This window comes from Mauremys mutica, chromosome 6 (genome assembly GCF_020497125.1).
Source record: "Mauremys mutica isolate MM-2020 ecotype Southern chromosome 6, ASM2049712v1, whole genome shotgun sequence".
In the NCBI taxonomy this organism is placed as follows: Eukaryota; Metazoa; Chordata; order Testudines; family Geoemydidae; genus Mauremys; species Mauremys mutica.
Genome location: NC_059077.1, coordinates 25,326,288 through 25,353,674, shown reverse-complemented (window position 1 = coordinate 25,353,674; position 27,387 = coordinate 25,326,288). Strand labels below are relative to the sequence as shown.

The 27,387-nt window shown below is 39.8% G+C and overlaps 1 protein-coding gene across 3 annotated transcripts in view; it reads right to left on the bottom strand.

The window, feature by feature from the left end:
- Window positions 1-27,387, bottom strand: part of WDR70 (WD repeat domain 70) — a 227,194-nt gene that overhangs the window by 31,284 nt on the left and 168,523 nt on the right. For all 3 annotated transcript variants that reach the window (XM_045020965.1, XM_045020963.1, XM_045020964.1), the window contains exons 11-13: window positions 24,744-24,843; window positions 17,192-17,276; window positions 14,225-14,363 (exon numbers count right to left, since the gene is read on the bottom strand). In XM_045020965.1, the coding sequence (XP_044876900.1) occupies window positions 14,225-14,363; window positions 17,192-17,276; window positions 24,744-24,843 (324 nt within the window). The remainder of the gene's footprint in view (window positions 1-14,224; window positions 14,364-17,191; window positions 17,277-24,743; window positions 24,844-27,387) is intronic.

Genomic DNA, 27,387 nt, shown 5'->3' with positions numbered 1-27,387 from the left:
ACATTAACTTTGTCTGACACAGAGGTTTGGTAGTTATATGGAGTTGCTTTTACATTTAAGGGGTACATCTGGAGTTACAATATTAATAAAATTTAAAAACATACACTCTTACCTTTGATACTACAAATAGCTGAAGATAAAAAATTAAGTTTTGAAAAAGTTTGGTTTTACAACATCTAAATGTTGTGTCTACTGGCCTAATAGTGACAATTTCTCATTACATATCTTCTGATTTTTTTTAATTAATAGCAGGGATGTTAATTTCAGTGTCCTGGACAAATTGTAACATTGGGAAATACATTCCGCTCACCTAATTTCCCCCTGAATTTAATGAGTAGAAACAATATTCACCCCTTCCTGTCCCTGTCTTAAATTATTACATAGCATTGCTATGTTCTATTAAACTGTAGACATGTTTCACCAAGAGACATTAAAATAAAAAGAGTGGTACAAATTTTCTACCTTCAGTTATGCCCTAACCACTCCAGTGGCTCCAGTGGTATTGCACAGACTACTGCCATAGTAGAGGGCAGAATAGCACCTGGTGTCCAAAAAAAATTCAGTACAAAAAATGCTAAAAAATATGAGTAAAATTTCAACGCAACAGGTTTGGATTTAGCCATACACATTCCAATAAAAATAATGGGAGTCAAACCAATGAAAACCCTGAGAAACACTTTGAAGTCAGGCGTTTGGGGTGAAATTTCAATGATCAAAATGTAGGAAGTTAAAAAAAACAACCTAAATCACATTTCTTGGCTTTTTAATTTTTCACAACACAATGAATTAAAGATAAGGATTTCCATATTTGAATCTGGTTTGCTGGAATTTAATGGAAAATTTTCCTGAATGTAAAACCTGAAAGATAAACTGACAATTACCAGGAAATTAAAAGTAAAGCCCCATTCTTCAAGTTGAGTATATTCAAGAAGGGCCCAGTTCTGGAAAGACTGATGTGTTTCGTTTTACATAGAGATCAAATGACTTAGATGACAGGACTAAATCTTCCCAGGATTAGGCCCTTAGTTTGTATTAATAAGAGTTCATTTTGAAAGTATGTTTTAGTGTAGTCTCTCCTCTCACTTCCCCACCTCCAAAATATTACACTTTCTTAAGAACAATTTTATACCCTTAAATAATACATTTTAAACTTTGGAAATTAATGCCCAAGGCATTCAGTCAGTTCCTCAATGGCACAAAATCCTTCATCCCTGACTCTCAACCCATCTGATTTACATGGCATACACACACACACACACACGCACGCATATATGCAAATGTTAAAAACAATTTTTTTTAGGAGACTATAAAATTCCACTACATACCAATATATACCACAAGATTGCTCATTACAAAACTGAGCAGGAGTGTACCAAACTGGCTGCTCTGGGATGCTATGATGGTTGGGACTGTTCTAACTTTCATAGAGGAGAAGAATGATTCCTGGCTACCTCCAGGTTGAAAAGGTGATGTAAAGACACCTTAGCACTTCTTACTGCCTGTATTGACCCAAGCTCAGAATTAGGACATATCACATTAAGCACTTTTTTTCTGATTTTCCCAAACTTCCAAGAAACTTCCAAGTATCCTGGACTGAGATGTGGCTGTGAAATTTCAGGGGGCATTAATTTATTTTTTGGGAAGCTGAGGGTGGACAGAAAGTCAAACTTCTAATGGGAAGCTAGCTTTAATCTTAACTGTGGAATAACTACCACCAGTATAAAATAAAGTGCAAGGTTGTAAGGTATTATTAGGGAGTAATAATTAAGGTCTGTATGCACAGAGAGCAAAACTACAAAGAAATCATGGTGCAGTTATGGGAGTAAGAGAAAAAGCAGATACAGGCAGTGAATGCTCTTTTCATCCCTTCCTTATCCGCTTTCCTCCCACTGTGAAAGATCTGCATGGCCCATTAGCTGCATTAATTGGCATGCTCCGCCCCAAGAACAGCTGAAGATCTGCATTAAAAATCATAGAAAGTTAACGCTGCTTGTGACAACATTAATTCCAACTGCACACTTTGTAATCTCCCTTTATTGGTGTCTCAGAGCACAGTGGTGATCTGGCAGCCAATGGTAGGTCTGCCATGCTACTATGGCTAGGAAGCGGTGGTCTGCCCCCTGACTGCTTCCACAGACCAGAGGAGGGAGAGGACATGGCTCTTAGAGAACAGCTTTATTTTAATTAGCTTTCTTCCCTCCTTCCATGACAGGGGCATATGGGCCTAGGACAGTTACTATTCCAAATTATGTTATATACAAAACTGAAAAAGATCAAAAATTAATTTAAAACTGATCCATTTAAAAATATTTGCAAAACTGAAAAACAAATGCCATAATTTTATTTATACAATTCATATTAATTGCCCTTTGAAGTGGAAAAAGACATCCTCGTGTATTGATATTATGCTGAAGCTCTCCCACTCCAGCCCGAAAGAGCCTGTTTACACAAGAAAAACTATGCTAAAATTATACAAAGGGTCTGCCTTAAACCCAAAAAGCCAAAAAAAAAAAAATCTGAACTGAGGCTCCTCTGGCTCTCATCCGAGAAAAGGAGCCAAGTACACTAAATAAAGTGGGATATTAAGAAGTATCTAGAATGTAGTGTTCACACAATTATTAGAATTAGAATACTCAGGAGGATAAAGTAGTAAAGGAAGCAACACTAATGTTTTTGACTTTGTGATATGTGACTTTGAAAATGTGTGGAAATGCTCAAAGGAATTTGGACTGGAAACGAGTAAGAGAAAATTAAAATTTTCTATATACTAATGGGAAATAGGCTAAAAAACAGTTGTAGAGAGCAATAATTGAGGGCAGGATTCCAATTTTTAAGACACATGGGTGTGCACGCTGTATCTTGGAAATTGCAAATATTTTGATATATGCATGTAGCATATTGTCAGATTTGAACTTGGCCACAAGTTTAACTTCCATTGACTTCAATTACAGGTAAAAGGATTGCTCTGCTACTGGAATGTTGTCACCAAAATCACCGCCCCCTAACTATAAAGATAGATACTGATCTACTTGCTGCTTAGGAGACAGACATCTCTCTAGTAGAACGGGACTCAAACAACAAGGAAATATCAACTTGGGCCATTTGGTAAATTTCTGTCAATCAGGCCTTGATTAATTACACTGCTCTACAGCCAAAATGCTTCTGAAATAAATGTAGTCAAACTTTACTAATTCTGGGCCACTGAGAACGAAAATTATGCTTAAAATTGTTGATTGGCTCTAGTTTTCAAGGTATGCTATTGGGTCAATATATACGACCCTTGACTTGGGAATAGCGGAGGATAAGTGAGTTATAAAGGGAAGGGATCTCAATTTAAACCAGAAATGACTAAAATACATCTTTGACTGGATCTATGAATAAATCTATGTCTGGGTTTGGACAGTACTTGCTTTTTAGGCAAAACAATGAATGATGCAATCTGAAGCTGGTATTGCGTCATACATGATATGAATTGCATCATGTTATTCCTAGAAGTCATGGATGATGAAATCATAACGAAGCTTACATCACTCTGCTGAACAAATTGCCCTATATCAGCTCTAGAAATCATACAGTGTCATGCTCTCTTATTTGTCAGTGTTTGATTTTGCAAAGGGACACATTTCCCTTTAGCCAAAGTGAGCAGAGATGCCTCGTACTTGTGTGAACAGTGCAGATAACTTCTGCTATGTTTGTGGTGAAGTGACTTTTGCATCACAAAAGCGCAGTATAACCACTATGGTTAAGAAAGCCTATCACCTTTATTTTGGCTGCAAAATTGGAGATCAGGACAAGAGGTGGGACCCACACATATGCTGCAACACTTGTGCAACAAATCTTCGCCAATGGTTGAACAGGAAAAGGAAATCTATGCTGGGAAAGGTGTATCAAAGAAGAAAAAGTGGACTGTGCATTATCCAAACATTCCATCAGCTATACACCCAGTACCCCACAGAGAAGGACTGCCGGTTCCTGATGCACCAGAATCATTCTCACTTGAGTCAGATGAGGAAGAGGATGAAACTTCTGGTCCTGAGCCATCAATGTCACAGGACCCACATTTTCTCCCATCCTCCTCCTCTGAACCACACCTCATAACACAAGGTGAACTGAATGACCTTGTCAGGGATTTGGAACTACCCAAGAGTAAGGCAGGGCTGTTGGGCTCCAGACTACAGCAGTGGAATCTCCTGGCAGGTGATGTTAGGGTTTCCATGTTCCGTGACCGTCAAAAGGATCTTGTCCCATTCTTCTTCATGGAAGGTGATCTTGTAGCCTGCAACAACATCGATGGTGTGATGGCAGCCCTCAACATCGTTCACGATCCAGATGAGTGGAGACTGTTCATTGATTCATCGAAGACGAGTCTTAAAGCTGTTTTACTGCATAATGGCAATGTTTTGCCATCAATTCCAGTTGGTCATGCAGTTCATATGAAGGAAACCTATGACAACATGAAACAACTTTTGAGTTGCATAAACTATGACCAACATCAGTGGCAGCTTTGTGGCGATTTGAAGGTTGTTGCTCTCTTGCTTGGTCTGCAGATTGGATACACAAAGTACTGCTGTTTTCTCTGTGAATGGGATAGTCGTGCAAGAGATTCCCACTACATCAAGAAAGATTGGCCACTCCGACAGTCATTGGAGCCTGGGAGGAAAAGTGTTCAGCATCCACCACTTGTTGAATCAAGGAAGATTTTGTTACCACCCTTACACATCAAGCTGGCTCTGATGAAGAACTTTGTCAAGGCCATTGACAAAACACAAGCAGCTTTCAAGTACCTCCGTGGAAAATTTCCAAGGTTAAGTGAAGCTAAGATAAAGGAAGGTGTCTTTGTTGGTCCTCAGATTCGTGAACTTCTTCGAGATGATGCATTTGACCATGCACTGCGTGGCAAGGAAAAGACGGCATGGAAATCCTTTCAGTTAGTGGCAATAAATTTTCTCAGAAACAACAAGGCAGACAACTACAGGTTGTTGGTGGAAAACCTCCTCAAGGCATACAAAAGCCTTGGTTGCAACATGTCACTAAAGATACATTTTTTGCACTCTCATCTAGATTTTTTCTTCCACCGAACTGCGGAGCAGTGAGCGACGAGCACGGCGAGCGATTTCACCAGGACATTGCAACAATGGAGAAACGCTATCAGGGCAAATGGAGCCCATCAATGCTTGCAGACTATTGCTGGACAGTGACAAGAGATGCTCCATTTAATGAATACAAGAGACAAGCCAAGAAGCGCCGAGTAGACACTGTATAGGACTAAACTATGTACATAATAGTTTTTTGCCTTTTGTTTCATAATAAATTTTAGATATATTACTCTTTTGCTGATTTTTAAAGTGTTACATAAACAGGACAGGTGAAATATTATCATGTAAAGCAACCATAAACACATGAAAAGACCTAGGTTTACAATTTATGATTAAAACTCTACTATCTACACAATATACATAGACATAAAATGTAAAAACTTAAATATCTTAGAAACAGTAGCCAATCAGTTGTTTTAATTGTCATATTTGAATTCAGCACATCAAAATACATAATAAATAGCACATTTTATCTCTGAAGCAGATGACTTCTCAAAAATTGTAGACCAGTGTTATACTAGAGTATAAAAAGCCCTTTATTCCTTTATTTAGCCTAATAAAGAGAGAGCACATGCCTTCAGAATGTTCTTGAACTCCTTAGTTCTGTGAAAACAATACCAAAGTCCCTACCACATTTAACGAGTGCAGCTGCTTTACTTTTGGAGATCTGGAATTAGGGCAAAAAGAGGAAAACTTTTTTTTAGGATTATTGTGTCAGGACAGGAATGGGAGACACAACAACTGAGGAATGTCTGTGTGAACTGGGCAAGACAAGACTTATTTTTCTACAGCTGAGAGAGTGATTATTGCCAACAGAGGAAGAATCTAATCTAGAACATCTAGCAAAGACTATTCTTTGGCTGACCATCCTTTTTAGCTGTGCACAAGTTGGATGCTTAATATGAGTAACAGTCACAAGATAAAGCCCTCACCATTTCCTAGTGATGGGGCAGTGTGTGTACAAAGGGCCCAATTTTGCAGATGTTGGACCAGAGTTGGATTGTAACATAGTGCACAAGCCACTTAGTATATGTGTGGATGGGGGAACTAAGGGTTCTGAACAGAAGGTATGGATGCCTGCGGTGAGGGGATGTTCTGCCAGTATCCTGAAATGCAGGTATATGAACCATGTATATTTACAAATACTTAGCTCTAATTCAGCAAGGTTATTATTCAATAAGCTTTACTCCTAGAAAGTCCCAGTCTCTTTGTGGTGGCATGATGCTCAGGAATAGGAGCAGCAGACAGTCTTAGAAAGTATCTTAGGGCTTGTACACACTACCACTTACGTTGGTGTAACTTATGTCACTCAGAGGGTTGAATAAGCCACCTCCCTGAGTGATGTAAGTTACGCCGACCTAAGTGCTGGTGTGGACTGTGCTACGTCAGCAGGAGAGCTTTTCCTGCTGACATGGAGGTGGTTTTATTATGCTGGCGAGAGAGCTCTTTCCCACTGGCATAGGGCATCTTCACCAAATGCACTACAGTGGCGCATCTCTATTGGTGCAGCTGCGCCACTATAGCACTTCTAGTGCACACTAGCCCTTAATAAAACTTGCAGGTGCATGAAAACTAAATTAATGTATCAGAACAGTAGAGGCTAACACACTGCTAGCCCATTAGTAAAACCAAAAGGTTTCATTCCAGCAGCTTTGAAGTAATAATGCACTTTCCCATGAAAACTTAAAAGAAGAGGTGAAAAAAGGTTTGCTTGGTATGATGGAAAGGAATGTCAGACACTACTTTGGTCAGACATTCCCATTCAATTTATTCCCATTACCCACCAGGTTCATTTACAGGCCAAATGCACTGACTATTTATCAAGAAGGTTTAAGATTAAGTTTACTGCCCATTAGCATTTTTGAATTATCTATATTGTTGGAACACCATAAAAACATGGAAGCAATACAAAACAGCTATAAAAACTGTATTATCTGCATAGTTTAAACTTTCTACAGAGTAGTGTTGTTATTTTTTTCTTCCCAATACATATACTGTACCACCAGAGCTGGTTTATAATTACCCTTAATAAGTCTTATTATTTTAACTTCATTGTTGAAATAAAGGGCTAACAATGCAATTTTTCCTCAACAATTTGGACTAAATCCTGCTTCAAGTCACTGAGACTACTTGCATGAGCCTGGTGAACAGATTCAGTCCTTTGTCACCAACTGATATACATTTGTGTACTCACACTCTCTCTTTTAACACGCGCATGCACACACATGCAGTTTGTAAATCCAATTACATATGCACTAATAAACACAAAACATACACACTGTAAATTACACATTTAAACTAGGGCTGTCAATTAATTGCAGTTAACTTACATGATTAAAAACTCAAAAAATTAATAGCAGTTTTAATCGCACTGTTAAACAATTTAAAAAAATGAGGATTCCTTGTGGCACCTTACAGACTAACAAACGTATTTGGGCATAAGCTTTCATGAGCTAGAACCCACTTCATCAGATGTATGAAGTGAAAAATACAGGAGCAGGTATAAATACATGAAAGGATGGGGGTTACTTTACCAAGTGTGAGGTCAGTCTAACAAGATAAAACAATTAAGAGCAGGATACCAAGAGTACCAATTGAAATTTATTAAATATTTTTGGATGTTTTTCTACATCTTCAAATATATTGATTTAAATTACAACACAGAATACAAAGTGTACAGTGCTCACTTTATATTGTTATTTTTATTACAAATATTTGCACTGTAAAAATGATAAGCAAAAGAAACAGTATATTCACCTTATACAAGTACCGGAATGCAATCTCTTTAACGTGAAAGTGCAACTTACAAATGTAGATTTTTTTGTTATGTAACTGCACTCAAAAACAAAACAATGTAAAACTTTAGAGCCTACGAGTCCACCCAGTCCTACTTCTTATTCAGCTAGTCACTAAGACAAACAAGTTGATTTACATTTATGGGAGATAATGCTGCCTGCTTATTGAAACGGCACCTGAAAGTGAGAACAGATGTTCGCATGGGACTTTTGTAGCTGGCATTGCAAGGTATTTACATGCTAGATATGATAAACATTCATACAGCCACCATTCCAGAAGACATGCTTTCTTGCTTGTTTAAAAAAATGTGTTAATTAAATTTTGACTGAACTCCTTGGGGGAGAATAGTATATCTACTGCTCTGTTTTACCCACATTCTGCCATGTATTTCATATTATAGCAGTCTCAGGTGATGACCCAGCACATGTTGTTCATTTTAAGACCACTTTCATGCAGATTTGACAAAATGCAAAGAAGGTACCAATGTATTTATATTTATAATTGGAGATATACCAATCTCCTAGAACTGGAAGGGACCTCGAAAGGTCATTGAGTCCAGCCCCCTGCCTTCACTAGCAGGACCAATTTTTGCCCCAGATCCCTAAGTGGCCTCCTCAAGGATTGAACTCATAACCCTGGGTTTAGCAGGCCAATGCTCAAACCACTGAGCTATCTCTCCCCCACCCCCCCCCATAAATGTAAAATTTCTAAAGATCATTACAGCACTCGATCCAAGTGCCTTAAGAATCTGAAGTGCCTTCGAAAATCTGAGAAGGACGAGGTGTTGAGCATGCTTTCACAGGTCTTAAAAGAGCAACACTCTGATTCGGAAACTACAGAACCCAACCCCCCAAAAAAGAAAATCAATGTTCTGCTGGTGGCATCTGACTCAGATGATGAAAGTGAACATGCATCGGTTTGCACTGTTTTGGATCGTTATCGAGCAGAACCCGTCATCAGCATGGACGCATGTCCTCAGGAATGGTGGTTGAAGATGAAGGGACGTATTAATATTTATCACATCTGGCACATAATTATCTTACAACGCTGGCTAGAACAGTGCCATGCAAATGCCTGTTCTCACTTTCAGGTGACATTGAAAACAAGAAGCGGACAGCATTATCTCCTGCAAATGTAAACAAACTTGTTTGTCTGAGCAACAGGCTAAACAAGAAGTAGGCCTGCGTGGACTTGTAGGCTCTAAAGTTTTACTTTGTTTTATTTTTGAATGCAGTTTTTTTTGGTACATAATTCTACATTTGTAAGTTCAACTTTCATGATAAACAGATTGCATTATAGTACTTGTATGAAGTGAATTGAAAAATACTATTTCTTTTGTTTTTTTAAAGCACAAATATTTGTAATAAAAAATAAATATAAAGTGAGCACTATACACTTTCTACCCTGTGTTGTAATTGAAATCAATATATTTGAAAATGTAGAAAACGTCCAAAAATATTTAAATAAATGGTATTCTATTATTGTTTAACAATGCAATTAATTGTGAGATTAATTGCGATTAATTTTTTATTTGTGCGATTAATCATGATTAATTTTTTAATCACTTGACAGCTCTAATTTAAACACTATATATATAAGAAACAGAACAAGTAGCTCTTGCCAGTAAATCAGACAAACTGAAGTTTTAGGCAACAGTAAAAATGGTTACTAACCTTTCTGTGACTGTTGTTTTTCAAGATGTGTTGCACGTGTCCATTTCACTATAGGTGTTTGTGCAGTCTAATGCACAATTGTCAGACATTTTTTCCTTACTGGTACCCATCAGTGCACTATGAGTGCCCTCTGCTGTTTCAAGCTACCATGGTGCAAGCATAAAGGGCCAAGCTGTCCCAGACTCTCCTCAGTTCCTTCCTACCAGACAGACTTTGATAGAGGGAAAGGAGGATGGGCCATGGAACAAGATGGGCCATACGAAAAGGTTAGTAACCATTTTTTTCTTCTTCAAGTGATTGCACATGTCCATTCTACTGTAGATTACTCACAAGCAGTCCCAACTGGAGGTGGGTTCGGAGTCTATTTGAATAGGGACTGGAGAATCACGTATCCAAATTTAGCATCACCAGCCTTCTGGAGGGCTGGGACTTCAGTGTCGGGTCAGTTACAGATGACCATGGAGCTGAAGATGGCATCAAAGGCGGAGTCCCCCGTGATCGCATAGTGTTCTGCAAAAGTGTGGACTGATGCCCACCTCGCTGCTCTACAGCTATCTGTGATAGGAACGTTCTTGAAGGAGGCGACAGATGAGGAGATTGATCTTGTAGAGTGTGTACAGATTGAGTCTGAAGGGGTCATGCTGCAAATTTGGTAGCACTGTCTGATGCAATTCGAGACACACTTAGAAACTTTTTGGGCTGATATTGGTGAGCCCTTGAATCCTTCTGCAATGGAAAGGAAAAGTCTGGGGGACTTCCTGAAGGCCATTGTCCTATCAAGGTAGCAGGCCAGGGCTCCCCTGACATCTAGGTTATGAAGTATAGCCTCCCTGTTTGTCTTGGTGAGGGGTTTCGGGTAGAAGACTGGAAGGTGAATCAATTGATTCATGTGAAACGGGGAGGTTACCTTAGGGTTGAATTTTGGATGTGGCCTGAGCGTAACTTTGTCAGGAAAGAATACTGTGTAAGGGGGATGCAGCATCAGAGCTGTTATCTTTCCTATTCTTTTGGCTGAGGTAATTGCTATCAAGAAGGCTGTTTTCATTGATAGGTTTGTTAGCAAACAGGTGGTCATGGGTTGAAAGAGAGGCCTAGTCAGCCCTTGCAGCAACAGTTTTAGATACCACATGGGGGTAGGAAGTTGAGGTTGAGGGAAGAGGTTTATTATACCCTTGAAGAACCTTTTAGTTATTGAGTGTGACAGCACTGAGTATCCTTCTATAGGTTGGTGAAAGGCTGTTATAACTACTAGATGAATCCTAAAAGAGTTTAGGGATAATCCTGACTTTTTAAGGGTCAGAGCATAGTCTAGGATGCGTGAAAGAGTCACAGATATTGGGGAGATTTGTTGAGACATGCACCAAATCTGAAAGCTGGATCATTTCTGCAGGTAAGTACGTCATGTGCAGGACTTTCTACTGTGTAACAGAACCTTTTGCACTTCCCTTGAGCAGGAGCTTTCTAGGTGTTGGTGTAGTAGTTCCAATGTTGGAATGATCTTTGATAATGTGACCACCTTGAACTTCTGATTCTTGAAAAACTTGTTGAGAGCTCTAAGGTCCAGTATGGGTCTCACAGCTGGGATGAGGGTCACTATTAGGCATTCCCTTATCACAAGAGTGCCAGGGCTTGAAACCTGGAGAGTGCAGCATATCGTTGTACCAAGGCCAGTATCCAGACCGGGTGCCGGAACCACACAAAACAATAATTTCAAAAAAATTATTTCCAAACTAACTATACAAAGGCCACTATTCACAGGATTTGCCTAAACACTTGCAGAAGCAAAGAGTGGTCGGAAGGAACTGAGGGAGGTTGGGGTGGCTCAGCTATTTATGCCTGAGCATGGTGCGTGAGGCAGCAGAGGACACTTGTGTAGCCCTGATGGATACCGCTAAGGGAAAACTCCCTGACAACTGTGCCAGTGGAGTGCACAAACACCTAAAGTGGAATGGACACATGCAATCTCGAAGAACATATTCATCTTCAATTACAATAAGTGTTCTATTTATATTTTTAAGTGACTATAGAGAAAAAAAACACTATGAAATCTTTCAGTAGAAAGCAAGTAAATTGTACCAAACTGCTGAAAGAATCTTTCTGTAAACCACAGACAAGATATTAATCTCTCTCATTATAAGCCTGTGATCTTTCTAACTTGGAAGCTGCAGAAACTCTGTATGCCTTTAAAATCCATTCATTCTTCAACATTCCTCAATTTGTTTATACTTCATCTTACATTGCAATTTGAGAAAAACAAGAAAAAGAAAACACTAATGAAAAAGCTGAATTGTGCAAACAACTGAAAGGCACTGAGAAAACAGATTACTTTTATTTTAAAATGGCATTTTAGAGTAATTTTTCTTTTTCTTTTTTTTCTTTTTTTAAGATGAATGCTAATATGTTTAACTGTGTTTTTCTTAGATGTGCAGTGTTGAAGTTGGAGTCTGGACAGACCAATTTCAGAGGCATTAGCAGCGCTGGCCCATAGAAAATTATGTCATGAGATCAGCTTTTGTAAATCTTAATTCTTCATTTAGTAATTCCAGTGTTCCATTTTATCCACTGAATATACTCAAACTAAGAGAATATTCATCTTAAATTTTAAAGCTACAAATTAGGAAAAAGTAGAAGTACTAAATGTTTATGGATAAAAGTCATTTACTACAGTTTTTAAAAAGGACTAGTTAGATACTCGTAGGTCTCAGTTCCTAAGAATGAGACAGGCTGGAATCCTCTCCACACTTTTCAGATATTTGGCCCTTTGAGGCAACAGTAGTTCACTCCTCCAAATTCCAAGAACTGTCAGTGGCCCAATAACCAGTCTAGAACATCCTGTTTCAGTGCCTAGATGAGTAAGAAGTAGATAGCTCCTCAAATTGCAAGCATTTGGGAATTTCCAATAATCCTAAGGCAAGACTGTCAGGAAAAAAGTCAGTCACTGAAAATGTTATTTCCCTTCCAAACTCAGAGAACTTGGGTGGGTGAGTAGAAATACAGTCAAATGACATTTTCAGAGAAACAGATTAACAGGTCAGAAACTACTTTTCTATAAAAGACCACCCAAGATTCCCACTCTTGTAGAACAAAAAGCTCAAGTGGAGTCTCTACAAACCTCTTCTGACTGCTATTGTAAAATGAGCGCTCTCTGCCTGCCAGTAGGAGATGCAGCCATCATGACCAGTTCCAGACCCTCACTCCTGTGGACTTCAAATTCAGTTTTGCTGGAGTTTTAGTGTCATTTTCATCATTTGCCCTATGCCCCAGAGAGGCTACTCACAGCACCTGTCTCCCATGTTTTAACTTACAGAGCTGAATATGCTTTTGATTTGTCATGATGTTCTAGAGGGGGTACTGATGTACTGATATTTGAGGCTGTACTACTGGTGCCACAAAAAGGCCAAAAATCTTTGAAAGCTAGGGTGAATTCTGGCCTGTCTCATAGCAGGTACGTGAGACCAAAGTGTAGGAATCCCATCAATGTTTTCTTTAGAGAAATTCTTTAATACTAAAGTAAAACTCCAATGCGGTATAACTGTTATATATAAGATGTGAGTTAGAATAAAAAAGTTTTACCCCTCAAATCTAACTCTTCTTTCTTTCTTCTTTAATTCTCTGTGTTTTTGATTTCCAAGTCTTCCAACATAGAAGTATTTGCTATAACAAATTCAGCCTCAGGCAGATTTCACTGCAGAATCAAGTAAGATCAGAAAATGGGATCTAATGAAGAAAATTCTTGTACAAATATCAGTCTCAATGTAAATGGACTCCAGCTGGAGTCTTGTTGGGCTATGCCAGTGAAGACTGATATGTCTCAAGAAGATGGGTCAATAGGAGGCGCCTGTCATAGAAAGGGGAATCAATGAATTGGCTTAGTAGGCCTAGTGGAGCACTTAATTGGCCACCTGATATTCTCTTATCAACCATCGTGGATGTTTCATATTTGGTGTGCAGACATCCACAACTCTGTTCCACTCCCTGACTACTACAATCTACATTGTTGCCTGTGTACAACACTATGGCAATTTGTTTTATATGATATAGTCTTCACTTTTATATTAGGAAATAGCTGGATTGTTCAAGTCATACACATAAGCCTTCTTGTATTATAGGTTCAAGTATTTTAGGACTGCATATTACTGCTGACAAAGGGTATTCCTTGTCCAAGGGTTTCAGATAGGTGACTTACATTTTGACACAAGAATGTAAAGAGTTCTGCATTTACCCAGGCTATACCCATAGCGCTGACACCACCAACTATTGGGGACAAATATGAGTTTTCCCCTGAAGAGAGCGGAATCTTTTAACATGAGAACCGGTGGATTCAACGGCACAGGCATGTGTGTCAGAATTCTGGGACTTATACATGGCTTCACAACTGGAGAGTCCCCGGGGGAACACATCTCGTATAGGAGTGACTATCAAAGTAGAATAAATAAAGGTGGCATTTTTCCAGAGAATTCTACACTGTCTTCATTCAAGGATGCCCTCAAAAATTAGATTTAAGGTTAATGAAGATTACATGTATGTTAATGGGAATTATATGCACATAAAAATGAAAAACGCCACCTTAATTTTCCTGTGTGAAATGCAAAAATAAAGAGATCACTTGATTTAATTTACATTTTGAATTCTACTTTAGAAGAAAAATAAAATACATACAGCATCTGTGACTTCTATTTCATACACCTTCTGGAATGTCTCCCGTTCAAAGAAAATAAGCTTCCCATTGCCACCTCCTTTCTTAATAGAGGTGCCCGTGACAATTAACTTATCATCTGGGCTGAAACAGCAATCTGTCCTGTAGATAAAATAAATCATCATCATAATGGGCACACTTGTAATATGTTTTGGGAACATCATTACAAATACAGTTAAACAAATCTTCAAGACAATGCCTTTTATCTGTTACAGTTAATACAAAAGGTTTTTAAAACTAAAACTAAAAATAAAGCTGTGCACAAAATATCCAAATTTGGCAAAACTAACAAAAATACCTCTTTTTCAGAAGTCTTATCAAAATTTCAGCACTGGACACAAAAAAAAAATCAGCAGTTTCCAAATCAGCAAACAAACAAGTAGGTCATGAAATCTGTTCACCAATGAAATATCTGTCAAATTAATTTTAAACTGCAATTATAAATCTGAGGAACTAGAACCCAGCTCTGTAGAGTATGGGGCACCTGATATTCCCACACTGCCACCAGGAGGCCATGCAGAGGCACAACCAGGGAATACTGGCAAGTAGGTGCCACAGGAAGTACCACCCAAGAGACCCAGAGTGATAGGTCCCTGTGGCCCTCTAATTGGCCAAGTGCCCCTACTTAACACCAGGTTGTCTGGGCACCCACACAGACTTTGGCTTACTGCAGTACCAGACATGGCCTCATCTCCTGATCTCTGGTCTCTGACTCCAGCTTGACTTCGACCCTGATTCCTGCCTCTCAATTCTAGCCTGGTACTCCCTCTAATGTTCAGTTGTCTACTTCAGTTTGACTCTGATTCTGCCTTTTGATTCTAACCTGGTACTATTTCTGATCTTCGGTGTCCAACCCTGGCCTGACTGACCCTGACTCTTGTTTATGGGACCTTGGCTTGCAATTCCTCCAACGAGGACAGTCCCTAGCTATTTTAGTGTACTATGCAGCCCCCCCTCCATGGGGGGGGCTGTGTGGAGCCCTGCCCCAGGCCTCTGCAGTGCGGGGGTGGGGGGAGAGGGCTGGCCACGTCCTGTGGGAAGTGGAATGACCTGGCCCGAGCCTACTCCTCTCCCCTGGCTCCCAGGCTTGGGGGGATAGGGGGAACCACTCCCCAGCACTTGCTGGCGGTGTGGCTGGGAACCAGGGCAGCAGAGCAGGCAGGAGCCGGGTCACTCTACTTACTGGTGAGGGCAGGCCTGACCACTTCTGGAGTCCTCAGGGGAAGAGGTGGAGTGGGGGCGGAGCAGGGACAGGAAGAGGTGGAGCAGGGATGGGAGCTTTGGGGAAGGGGTGGAGTTGGGGCAGAGCAGGGGTGGGAAGAGGCAGGGCTGGGGCGGAGCAGGGACTTTGGGGAAGGGTGGAGTGGGGGTGAGGTGGACCGGGGGTGGAGGCCATGGGGAAGAGGCGGAGTAGGGGCTGGAGCAGCAGGCAGTTGCGTAGGGCACAATTTCCTGGTGCCCTACGCTGCTGTGTACTTTGCACATGGTAGGTACAGGCCTGACTCCCACTCCTGTCTGATGACTCCTGTCCCTGAACACCTCCGCTCAGTTAGAGCCCCTAGGCCAGGGGCTATACACCCTGATCACTTACAGCAATTGTAAGTAGATGGTCAAAACTATTTTACAACATGCTCCTTCCTTTCTCTCAATACTAGAAACACGGAAAGAGTTCCAAGTCCAAGACTGAATCCGTCTTTGACTTAATTCTGAGATATCATTTGAAAACTATAAATCTTGAGTGAGAGTTGTAACTGGCTGTGCCTAAAACTAGGTGTTCAGTACAAATCAAAATAATAAAATAAATACAATACCCACCCTCCAAGAGCTTGAACACAATCATTTCAACATATAGATGCTACATACAGCAGTGGCTCCAGGCACCAGGCTCCAGGCACCTTTGGCGGCTTGTCTGAGGGAGGTCCACCGGTCCCGCAGATTCAGCGGCAATTTGGCAGCAGGTACACCGAAGCCGCGGGACTGGCGGACCTCTTGCAGGCACACCGCTGAATCCACGAGACTGGGGACCTCCCGCAGGCGCGCTGCCGAAGGCAGCCTGCCTGCCGTGCTTGGGGTGACAAAAAAGCTAGAGCCGCCCCGGTAACATATAATGTCCAGTTACCTACTTTCCAACTCCACTCTCCTGCATACTACAGCTGCTAATTATTAAATATTATTAATCATATTTATTATGGGCAGTGCTTTGGGACCAACCAAGAGTGGGGCCCCATTGTGCCTGGCACTGTACAAACACAGAGTAGCAGATGGTCCCTGCTCTGGAGAGTTTACTATTTAAATAGACAACACAGACACGGGGTGCGGAAAGGGACAGCATACTCAAACAGAGTGAACTATGTGATGACAGCAATCATGTTATCTGCACGATTATTGTCATTTTTCGGGGGTGGGCTTAGTTAGGAGGCAATAAACTACATGAAAAAAAAGCGAAGGGAGAGAGGACACTGAAGGGAAGGGAAGGTGGCAGGGCAGGGGAGTGGAAAGTGAGAGGGGCAAGTGTAGAGTGAAGTGGAGGTGAAGTGACTGATGGAGGTGGAGCAAGAGGGTTGGTACAAACAGCCAATCTGCACAGGTCAGAGTTAAAACTGTAAAAACTTGTCTGAATATTCGAAGGTCCCTGCTTTGGCTTCTTTCTGCAGCTGCTCTACGACTAGAGTGTCTGGCTGGTTCCTCTGCAGTTTTCCCCCCAAGGTCAGATGGTGGGAGGTTGGGGAGAAGGCAGCACCACCTGGCTCCTAGTGCCTCCTGACTGCTTGAAGGTGGTGGTGGGGGGGTGTCTCCCCTGAAGAGTTCAGGGTCCAGGGATGGCCCCCACTGGCCCCCATTTTTACCCTCACCTCCCACTACAGCTATCCCTGCTTTGGCTGTTTCTGCAGCTGCTTCTACTGGATGGAGTAAATAAATAAAGTACTTACATTGGGAAGAAGCTGGACAGACCTTCAACTGAGTTAATAGGTTTTTTAAATTGCCTGATATCCCATGTTTTTAATGTATCATCTCCTATGAAACAAACAACAAATAAATGACAAAAGTTAGCACACAAGAGTCAAGAATTACATATTTGTAGGAACTTAATTTTTGTCCAGGGACCCAAAAGCTAAATAAATCAATAAAACAAACGCAGAAAAGAACCAGCATGTTTAATGGGGTGGGAGTGCTACATGAAAAGAATGAGCTGTTTGTGCCTAAAGTAATGACTTCAAGTTCAATAATGAGAAATACCACCTGTAGTGTTCCTTACTGTATGCTTCAATGAGACTGTCATGGACTATTCCTCAATGGCAAAGTCCTACCAACATCTACTTTATGACTTTTAGCTGTTTCTAGTAGAATGGAAACCCCTTAAACATTAATCCTTCCTGTGCTTGTGGGGTTTTGGGGCTGTAAGGGTTTTTTTGAGGGTGGGGGGGGAGTTGTCAATTTAATTTTCATTGACTTTTCACAAGCTAAATCACAAAGGTTAAAATGGAAGGAACAGTTCAAAAGTTACATAAGATATTTGGAGCCAGATTACAGCTCGTCCTACATGGGTGCAAGGGAGGAGTAGAGAGAGAGCATAAGGAGCTCTCCCCTTTTCCTTAGAAGACACACAGCAGCCAAGCATGGAGTGCAGGCATTAGCTACCTGAAAAGGGGAAAGGAAAGGTAGACAGAAATTAGTCCCAAAACTCAGCCTACTTTCTGCACCAGCCAGCTGACCAGTTACAGATGGTGCACACACTTCACACCCATTATAAGTGAACCAAAATTGCCGCATGTGTTCTCCCTCTCCCCTCCCCAATCAGCAGTGGCACAGAACTCCTCTAGGGCCAGGGTGGGGAGAGCGAGCTCCTCCTGCCCTGGGGTTGCAGGGAGTATCCATTTCCTCCTCCTGCAGGGGGAGAGCAAGCTCCATTGGCCCCAGAGCCATGGGGGATGGGGTTGGGGGACAGAGCCAGAACCACCGGCCCCAGGGCTGTGGTGGAGAGATCCAGGTCCTCCGGTCGTATGGAGCAGGACAAGGGAGGCAGTTCCTCCAGCCGCAGGGGGCACAGAAAGTGCCCCTTCAAAAGTGGCAACATTTTTATTCCTGTGTACACTCCTGTTTCTACTGAAATTCTGATTGAATCAGCCAGAATTCCTTGTGGGAGACACACTGCAGGACAGCCCCTCCAATACAATTGTTACTGTAAAAGCCAGAACTACTTCACAATAAGTCATTTATAGCAGTTGTCATGTGTCTTTGATAAATGTGGTATGAATCAGCAAGTCAATCAAAGTTATGCTATTTATTCCCTTTTGGTAGTTATGTCATATTAACTCCGTGTTAAAAAAGGCTAGTTACCTGTAATTCTTGTGTGTAGAGAGATGTGCATATCTTTTCAGTATATATTTTCAGAAACAGAGGACGCAGAAATTCTCATAGTTCTAGAATTTTGAGTCTCTGAGGCAACAGGGTCCTGCATATTACAGAACCCTCACTAAGGCAACTAGCTGACCTCCCTCCTTGAATTCCAGGTCAGTTCCTTACAAAGGTGAGAAGAGGAACTTGCAAATAAAAGTCATTTTAACAAGTATTAGATTAAATCTAGATAAGAAGTTACAGAATTCCCTTGAACTCTGATGGGAGGGGTGGGGTGAGCAGTTATGCACAGAAATGCACACAACTAGAGCACAAGAATTAGAGGGAAGTCATTTTCTTTTCTCCAAAGATATTCATCACTGTGGATTCCTGCTCATGGAGACTAAAGAGCTTAAAGAGGGTATCTAAAATAAAATGTAATGGAAAAATGGGTAACAGACGGTAACAAAAGAAAATCAAGATAAGTGGCATGTCTTTGAATGAAAGCAGCAGTGTGTGTGTGTGGATGTAAATAAAATATGAAGGACTAAGATACCTCTTCAACATGAAAGCTTGTTGAAAGGTATCAAATTTAAATAAAAATATTTTGACCAGAGTAAATCTATGTTGGTTGGGAAGGTGGGGGGGTGGAGGGGGGGTGGAGAAGAGAACAAGGGGTTTGAACTCCCTGTCTTGGGAATATCTATTCATTTTAGGGGTTTCTAATAGTGCCCATCCCAGTAGTACTGAAGTGTTTGTTTCTGTAACATGAAAAACGATAATTATTGTCTAAGATGCTAAAACAAAAGCACCAGTGCTTTGTTAATGTGTGCAAAGAACACCATTTGGCTGCTTTGCAAATTTCTTGGATAGGGACAGATCTGAGGCTAGCATCCAAGGCTGCTCTGTCCCTAATGGAATGAGCTTTGACATGATCTTTAAGCTGCAGACCTGCCAAGCTGTAGCATGGAGAAATGCATTCAGACAGTTATTTAGACATAGCTCTCTTGCTAACAGCAAAACCTACTGTATTTGTGTGACAAGAAGAAGCTAGAAAGACTTTTGCAGGGCTTTGGTCAGTTCCAGATAAAAGTCCAAGGTCATTTTCACATTCAGTTTCTGGAGAAAGGCCTTGTTGGGATGGGCACTGACAGATGTGGGAGAAATATTGTTAGAATGACTTGGTCATTAAGGCAGAACACTTTAGAATAAATTTAGGATGCATCCATAGAACTATCTGATCAATGAAAATTTAATATGAATGTAAATGAGACACTGGTGCCCCAAACTCACACTCGGAGGTGAAGTCACCGCCACCTGGAAAATGACTATATTATTATCCCACAACACCAAGGTTTATTTAATAATGATTTCTAAATGCATCAATCCCTATAGGGGCTGGAGCAACACTGGTCTACCTTCAACTAGTTCATGACAGACCAAAATAACTGCCAGATGAATCCATACAGAATAAGTTTTTAAATGTAGCCTCAAACAAAGAAAGAAGGCAGTCAAGCAGTTTTTTAAATGGGGCATTCAGAAGAATTCACATTAGGCCTGAGCATACCACATCACAGTTTTTTCACATTTAAACCTTTAAGTCCTTATGGCAGACTTCTCCTGAGAAGCTGGGATGATTTTATATAGTTGCAGAGAAACACAATGCCTCTGACTCTATCTCCATGCCAATAAGAAGCACCAGGATAGGGAAGGGATAGCTCAGCAGTTTGAGCATTAGCCTGTTAAACCCAGGGTTGTGAGTTCAATCCTTGAGGAGGCCACTTAGGGATCTGGGGCAAAAATTGGTCCTGCTAGTGAAGGCAGGGGGCTGTACTCGGTGACCTTTCGAGGTCCCTTCCAGTTCTAGGAGATTGGTATATCTCCTTTTATTACCTTACCTAGGATCCCAGAGTGGGATTACAAGCAGGTGCCCTGATCCATGTGATTATTTGTGGCCAGACTCTTAGAATGATGGGATCAGCCACAGTCATTCCTATTAAGGTTTAGATCCAAATTTGTCACAGTTAACAGAGAGCTACCAGAATAATGCCTTCATTTTTGCTGAGCCAAGACAGGTCTTTTGCAAATAGCCGTCAGTCAAGGCAGAACCAACATGCTGATGGGACAGGAGAAAATGCTGATCAGGAAGACTGTAAAGGATACAGGCAGGGGAGGGAGATACTGTGAAGCAAGGGTGCTGCCATAAATTGGAAAGTGAACCATATGATAATCTTCGGGGAGCTCCACTGTTGACATCAGCCAGGAGTGCAATTGACCTGGAAATGTGTGGCCCAGTCTAAGTCACCAAGTGAGTGTTGCATAAGGCTCCTGTGCTAGTGCCTGAAAGGCTCTAAACATTAGAACTGTGGCAGTTTCCCTCAAGTCTCATGCTGAATGCACAGATCCAAGGATGATAATTGAATCATCACAAAGATCACTGGAAAAGATTCATTTCTCTGCACTAACAACAAAGTTTACAGAATAAGATAAAATTATTTAAAACAAATAGGAAAGCTATTTACATAAAAAGGTTAACATAAGAGAACATATTAAATGTATGAAAACAAAAACATATCTTTAACACTGTCTAAATATTTTCTGGCCCTTACATGTGTGAGAAAAATGGAAGGAGAGTATGCATAAGCATCTCCATTTTCTCTGAGCAATGCAGGGGCTCCTATGCTGTTGCACCCTTGAAATGTACATCACCTCAAAGGAGGCAAGGTCACAGCTCTGTACTTCTGCAATGGCTCATGCACACCAGGCTGGAGAAAGACAATTAAGGAGCTACCCAGGAGACAGAAGCTGCTCATCACTCCTCCCATGGGCCAAAAGCTAAATGACAGAAGATGGACCTGGGAGAGAAATTATTTCGCATTTCTACACTTACACCATCTTCTATGTCTCTCAGGATGACCTGGTCCTCCAGACTTTACCCTTCCAAAAGACCATCCCACCTGGCACTGTGTTTAAGAATATTAGCTTCTCTATCCATGAAGAGATTATGGCTGCTAGAACTCCAAACCTTCCAAAAAGCCCTCTGAGCTCCATAAATTCATAGATTATAAGGCAAGAAGGAACCACTATGATCATCTAGTCTGACCTCCTGTATAACACAGACAGTAAGACTTCCCTGAATTAATGTCTGTTTGAACTAGAGGATAATTTTTAGAAAAACATCAATCTTGATTTAAAAATCAGATATTAAAAACAGGTGACATATCTATATAATATCTATTAGTGCCAATAAATATTGGTGTTTTATTTAGGTGAATGTCAAGTTTATTTACTTAAGCAAATACTGATTGAAGCAAATCTAAAGTTAAAATTTACCTTAAGGAACAATTCATCTTGTTCTTTATCAAAACCAGGACTGGCTCTACCATTTTTGCCACCCCAAGCAAAAAAAAAAAAAAAAAAAGAGCTCGGACTGTACTGCCCCAAGAATGGACGGAATGCCGCCCCTTAGCATGTGCTGCCCCAGGCAAGTGCTTCCTCCACTGGTGCCTGGAGTCGGCCCTGATCAAAACAGAAGTCCGTATAGATCAAATTTTAAAAAAACATGGCCAATATGTATTGTTACACACTCTCTAAATGTATTAATCAGAAATACTGTATCTGGAATCTCTTCACATTCATCAAGTGAACGAAACAGTTTTTCCTTCTAAATATTTTAAATGGGAGATGGTTAAAAATTGAGGAAAAAAAAAGAAGTATATTCATCTCTGAGCCATACAGGTAGCTCATATTTGCACATGCTATCTGAAAGCTCAGAGGTGAATAGGTTTCATTGAATTTAGCTACATGTAGTCATGATGCACTGGTTTTCATTTATAAGTTGACTATTTAAGCGTCACCAGACCTAAGAGTTGTTCACCTCTAAGAAGATACACCAAAGAAATGTACTGAGCCACCACATGACTTCAGAGATTTTTATCTTATAAACAACAAGAGAAGTTCACTGTAAGTTCTATATAACACAAGAATATAAAACTCAGTTTTATTTTTATGATATATTAGTAGCTACACTATTGAATCACTCTTTATTGTTAAGATAAGAAAACATTGTCAAACATGCTTTTTTAAAATAACGAAATGTGTGTAAATATCAATTTAGTAAATTTCTGTCAGGTTCTTAGTTAATAACTGACAAGAAGGAAGCCAGGAACTCCCATAAGCAACGCGTCTGCTGTTCCTTTTCCCTTGTGCCTGCAGCTGAGCTCTGCCTCACCTCCCTCATCTCCAAATCAGAATCTACATCAGATGCAGGGGAGGCAATCAGGCTTTCAGTGAAAGTCCCCATTCTCCCAAACAATGATCCTCTCTTTGATCCTCAGCACTTGGCAGGTGTGCTAATCTATGACTGCTGGATCCACACCTGCTATTATTGGTACAGATCCAAAGCAACACTTGTATTAAAACATTAACCAAACAAAGAATTTAAAATAAAGTATGAATCCTTCTCATTTTTTAGTATAGCAGATATATAGAGTTTAAAAAATCATCTAACCAGGCAAGTACTGTATATTAAGGTAATATTTTTAAACACACTAAGGAGCCATTTTTATGCTTAAATCCTGCAATACTATAAATCAAGTTTTTATATAATTTAAACTGAAATGTGATAGAGTAATGATTAAGAAAGTTAGACATAGTCTGACCAATCATCTGGATGCCTGATCATCCAGATACACATTCTGGGGACAAATAAGGATGGGAAGAACAGGGGGGAAGGAAGTGCAACACAACACTAAAAAGACACAAAAGCCTACTGAGCAAGTACCATAAATTCACAAATACAGAGCTTAAGAAAATGTCCTCAGAAGGAAGGTATCACGCGGAAGGACAAACGAAGAAAACAAATAGCATAAAGAGAAAGTCTGATTAGAGCATGATAGGCAGCTTTGAAAATCTCAGCCTATAACCGCAGGAGGAGACTCAGAGAACCATTTATAAATGTTTCGTTATTTATACAGGAGCACAGAGATTGACAACACTTTACAGGCAAATAAGAAGCTCCCCTTTTCATGGTGTTTACAATACAAATTAGATAAAATACAAACCAATGACAAAAAAATACAATGTATAGACAAGTGAACTGGGGAGAGAATAAACAATAAACAATATAAAGTGAATACTGCTCAATAGATCGAGGCTTTTCCACAAAGAACAAATGAAAAAAGTTGTTACTTTTGAACATTTTGTATTAATTTTGAAAATTTCTTAATAGTTAATTTTGTTTGTTTATTTTATTCAAAATTTCTGATTTTGGTGGATTATTATTGCTCGGGTTAAAAAAAGATTAGAATTTGTACAATGAAAACATAGCAAAATAAATTAAATAACTTTCTTCTACAATTTCCCTTAATTATTTTTATAAATGTCCTTCCATAAATGTACCACAGGTGTTCTCAACATTCAAACCCACCTTACAAAACAGGACATTCTAATGTAATCTATATGGAACTGGAGCCATTAATACAGTGATTCCAATAAAGGAGCTTCTACTTTAAATAACCCAGCCCTTTAATCCTGCTGTGCATAGACTAGGAAATGTTTAAAAGCACATATCTTAACATCCACAATGTTTTCAGGGCAGTACTTCTTAATTTCAGCACTGAAGAGTGCTAAGTGGGCATTGTGATGCAGCGTGCCAGGCTGCAAAGCCACTCACTCAAATTTGGCTCAGGTGCCCCTCATCATGATGGAAGGGTGGCTGGACCAAATTTGAGTGGCACTGCATCCATGTGCAACAGGTCACAAAGACACTCACTCAAATTTATTCAGGACAGAGAGGCAGCAGTGATGTTGTGACCCGATGAGCGGGAAGCCTTGCCGCACTCCCTCAGAAAGTTTGACATATTCCCCACATCCATGTTCAGAACTGCCGTTGAAGCACAATTTTAGAGTAAGGTATGGTAATGAAAGATAAGATTTGTGAAGTATTTCAGATTAAATAAATAAATAAACCCAGAGAATAGCTAACTTCTGATTTCAATGTATTATTTTCCTGGTATGAAAAATTACCTCTAGGTGATATGATTTTAAATGGCCAGAATTTCTTTCCCACATTAGTTAATAGTTAGCATAAATCTAAACTTATCTTTCATTAACCAACATACATCAAAGAGCTTTTTATTCACCTACCTCCTCGACTAGCAAGGACAGTACCATCATAGGAAAACGTCAAGCATGAAGTTTCTGTGCCAGGAGCATGTGCCTGCCTGCAGTGGAACTTTGTATGAACCTGTTTGTCAAGCAAATAACATATTTAAAAATGTTGTTACTTCCAGACTGAATATACTTATTTCCTTACAACATTAAGCATTCTTTATTACATTTCCTGCCTCCCCACTTTAAAAAAAAAAATAGAAAATCATTTTTGAGTCAAGGAGGGGAAACCAGTTAACATTTCTATAATTTTTTTAAAATGTTCCTTTTGCATTATAGCTTATTATCATTAAAGTGGTTTTAAAGGCAAATTTTAACTTTTTATTACATTTCATTTTATAGTACAGAAAAACAATTGCACATCTACATACAACTGGGGCTCACTGGATAGGATGCTGGACAGAAGGATTTTGACAGGAAGGGGAAATAAGGGCTGGCTGGGAAGGAGACTGAGATGAGAAGCCTCAGGAGTAGAGACTAGGAAACTGGGACTGAGAAAAGGAGCCAGGGTTAAGGAAGAGACAGATAGATTGGAGGGGACAGGGCAGAAGGGTCTCTCCCCACTAAGGAACACTCCCCTCTGCAGCGTATAGCAGAACCCAATATTTCTCAGTGTCTCAATTTCTCTGCTGTCAGCAATTATCTGTGGACCTGAGTGGCAAAGCATGTGTCTCATCCCCTTCCAGTGCTAGTCCACATAGAGGATGACAATCTACTATTGCTATCTGTTACTCCGTTAGCTCAAGTGGCAGAGGTCTGTGCAGTGGATCTAAGCTTCCAACCCTCCTGAGGACCCATGTGGGTGACAGTATGATACCCCATGATGGAATTTCTATTTTATCAGTTTGCTTTTAAAAAGCTAGGTTATTACACACAAAAAACTACATTAAAAACATACTAAAGTTTTAAAGTCAAGCACTCAAAAGTTAGGAAATGTCAACATTAAGGTTGTCTATAGAATGTTCTCTGGGCCTCAGCTCCCCATCTGTAAAATGGGGACAGTAACACCTCTATCACCTCACAGGGCTGGGGAGAAGATAATTAACATTTGCAAAGCACACACACACACTAATGATGAGCAACATAGAAAAGCCAATGAGGAAATTCAGTAATTCCGTCTTCCAGGTTAAAACAGCATGCAGTAAATAAGGCCTAATGAAGAACTGTTCATTAAATGAGCACCATCCATCCAGTGCATTGAATCAGGCAGGGGTTCTGTGGAAAAATTAGTATGGTATTATGTAATTAAAGACTGTATCATAATGCATATGCACAAGTAGGATAAATTAGGTTCCACAGGCAACCTTGATTCTGACATTTATGAACTTTAGAGAGTCTGACTTTGCAAACTAATAATAATGTTATTTTAATGTAATTTTCTGTGTGTAATATATTATATTTAGAAACTAAGGTCCCAGATATTCACATAGGTAAAGTTGCTTACTTGCTCATCTGTTTGCAGGATTGAGTCCTAAATATGGCCTAAAATGTAGCGGAAATGCACATACAACTGACTCTTATATGTACATATAAAGAAAGCTTGGGAAATTATGTACATTTCCCCCCCGACTACTTGGAAACTGAATAAAGTAACCTAGGTTTAATCAATGCACTTAGGAACCATGATTAAAATTGTCACTTCTAAATTAATATACTTATTCTGGACGCTACACATTGAGCAGATTTTAAACGAGAACTACAAGTTTTTGTTGGTGCTACTCTTAAACAACCAAGAACAGATTTTATGACATCAACTACAAAAAGGTTGTTTTCAGAATGTGTGATGATACACTTGAGATGCACTGTGAATCATTCTGGTAAATAAATATCCTGCAATATTTATTAAATATTACCACATAATTTAAAATGATTTATTTTGTGTTTGCAAGATATCACAAATACTTACAAATAAATTAACCATAACCAAATGACCATCACACCAAACTGTCAACTATTATTAAGATATGGAATTTAACCATTTTAAAGAAACTGGCGAAACCTAGATCTTTGACCTACATCCCTTGCACACTCAAAAGTTCCACTAAAGTCAATGAATGTAGGATTTAGATTCTTCTGAGTAAAATTGTTTAGACTACTGCCAATTTAATCTGTCCATTAAACTGAATCTTTCTGCACTGGAAGAGCAACCTTTGATATTTAGCAGGGTGGTACCTACCAAAGGCTCCCAGATTCAGACACTTTATTTGTATTTAATCACAGAAGTGAAAACAGAAAGCATCTGTGCCTGAGGATACTTACAAGTTTTTCCCTTTGCAAGCTAACCTAATGTTGAAAATGGGAAGGGGGGAAAAGTTAGGGTATATGTTATATTAAGTTTGAATATTTTAAAAAAGGCAGCGATTTTCAACAAACCTGCCCAGCCCAAAGGTTTTAGGATCCCACTTAAAATAAGGCTATACCCTGAAAATGATGTAAAAACTACAATGGGGTTCTGCATTTCTCTTCCAAAAATAATTTGCTCAGTTTCTCAGTAAAAAAAATTGTTTTTCTAACTGCAAAGTCACCCTCAATATATTACTCTACTGAAGAAAATAACCCTGAATTGTAATACTAAATCAAGTACTCTAAAAGTGATTGAAGGTTGAACAAAAAGTTTTTG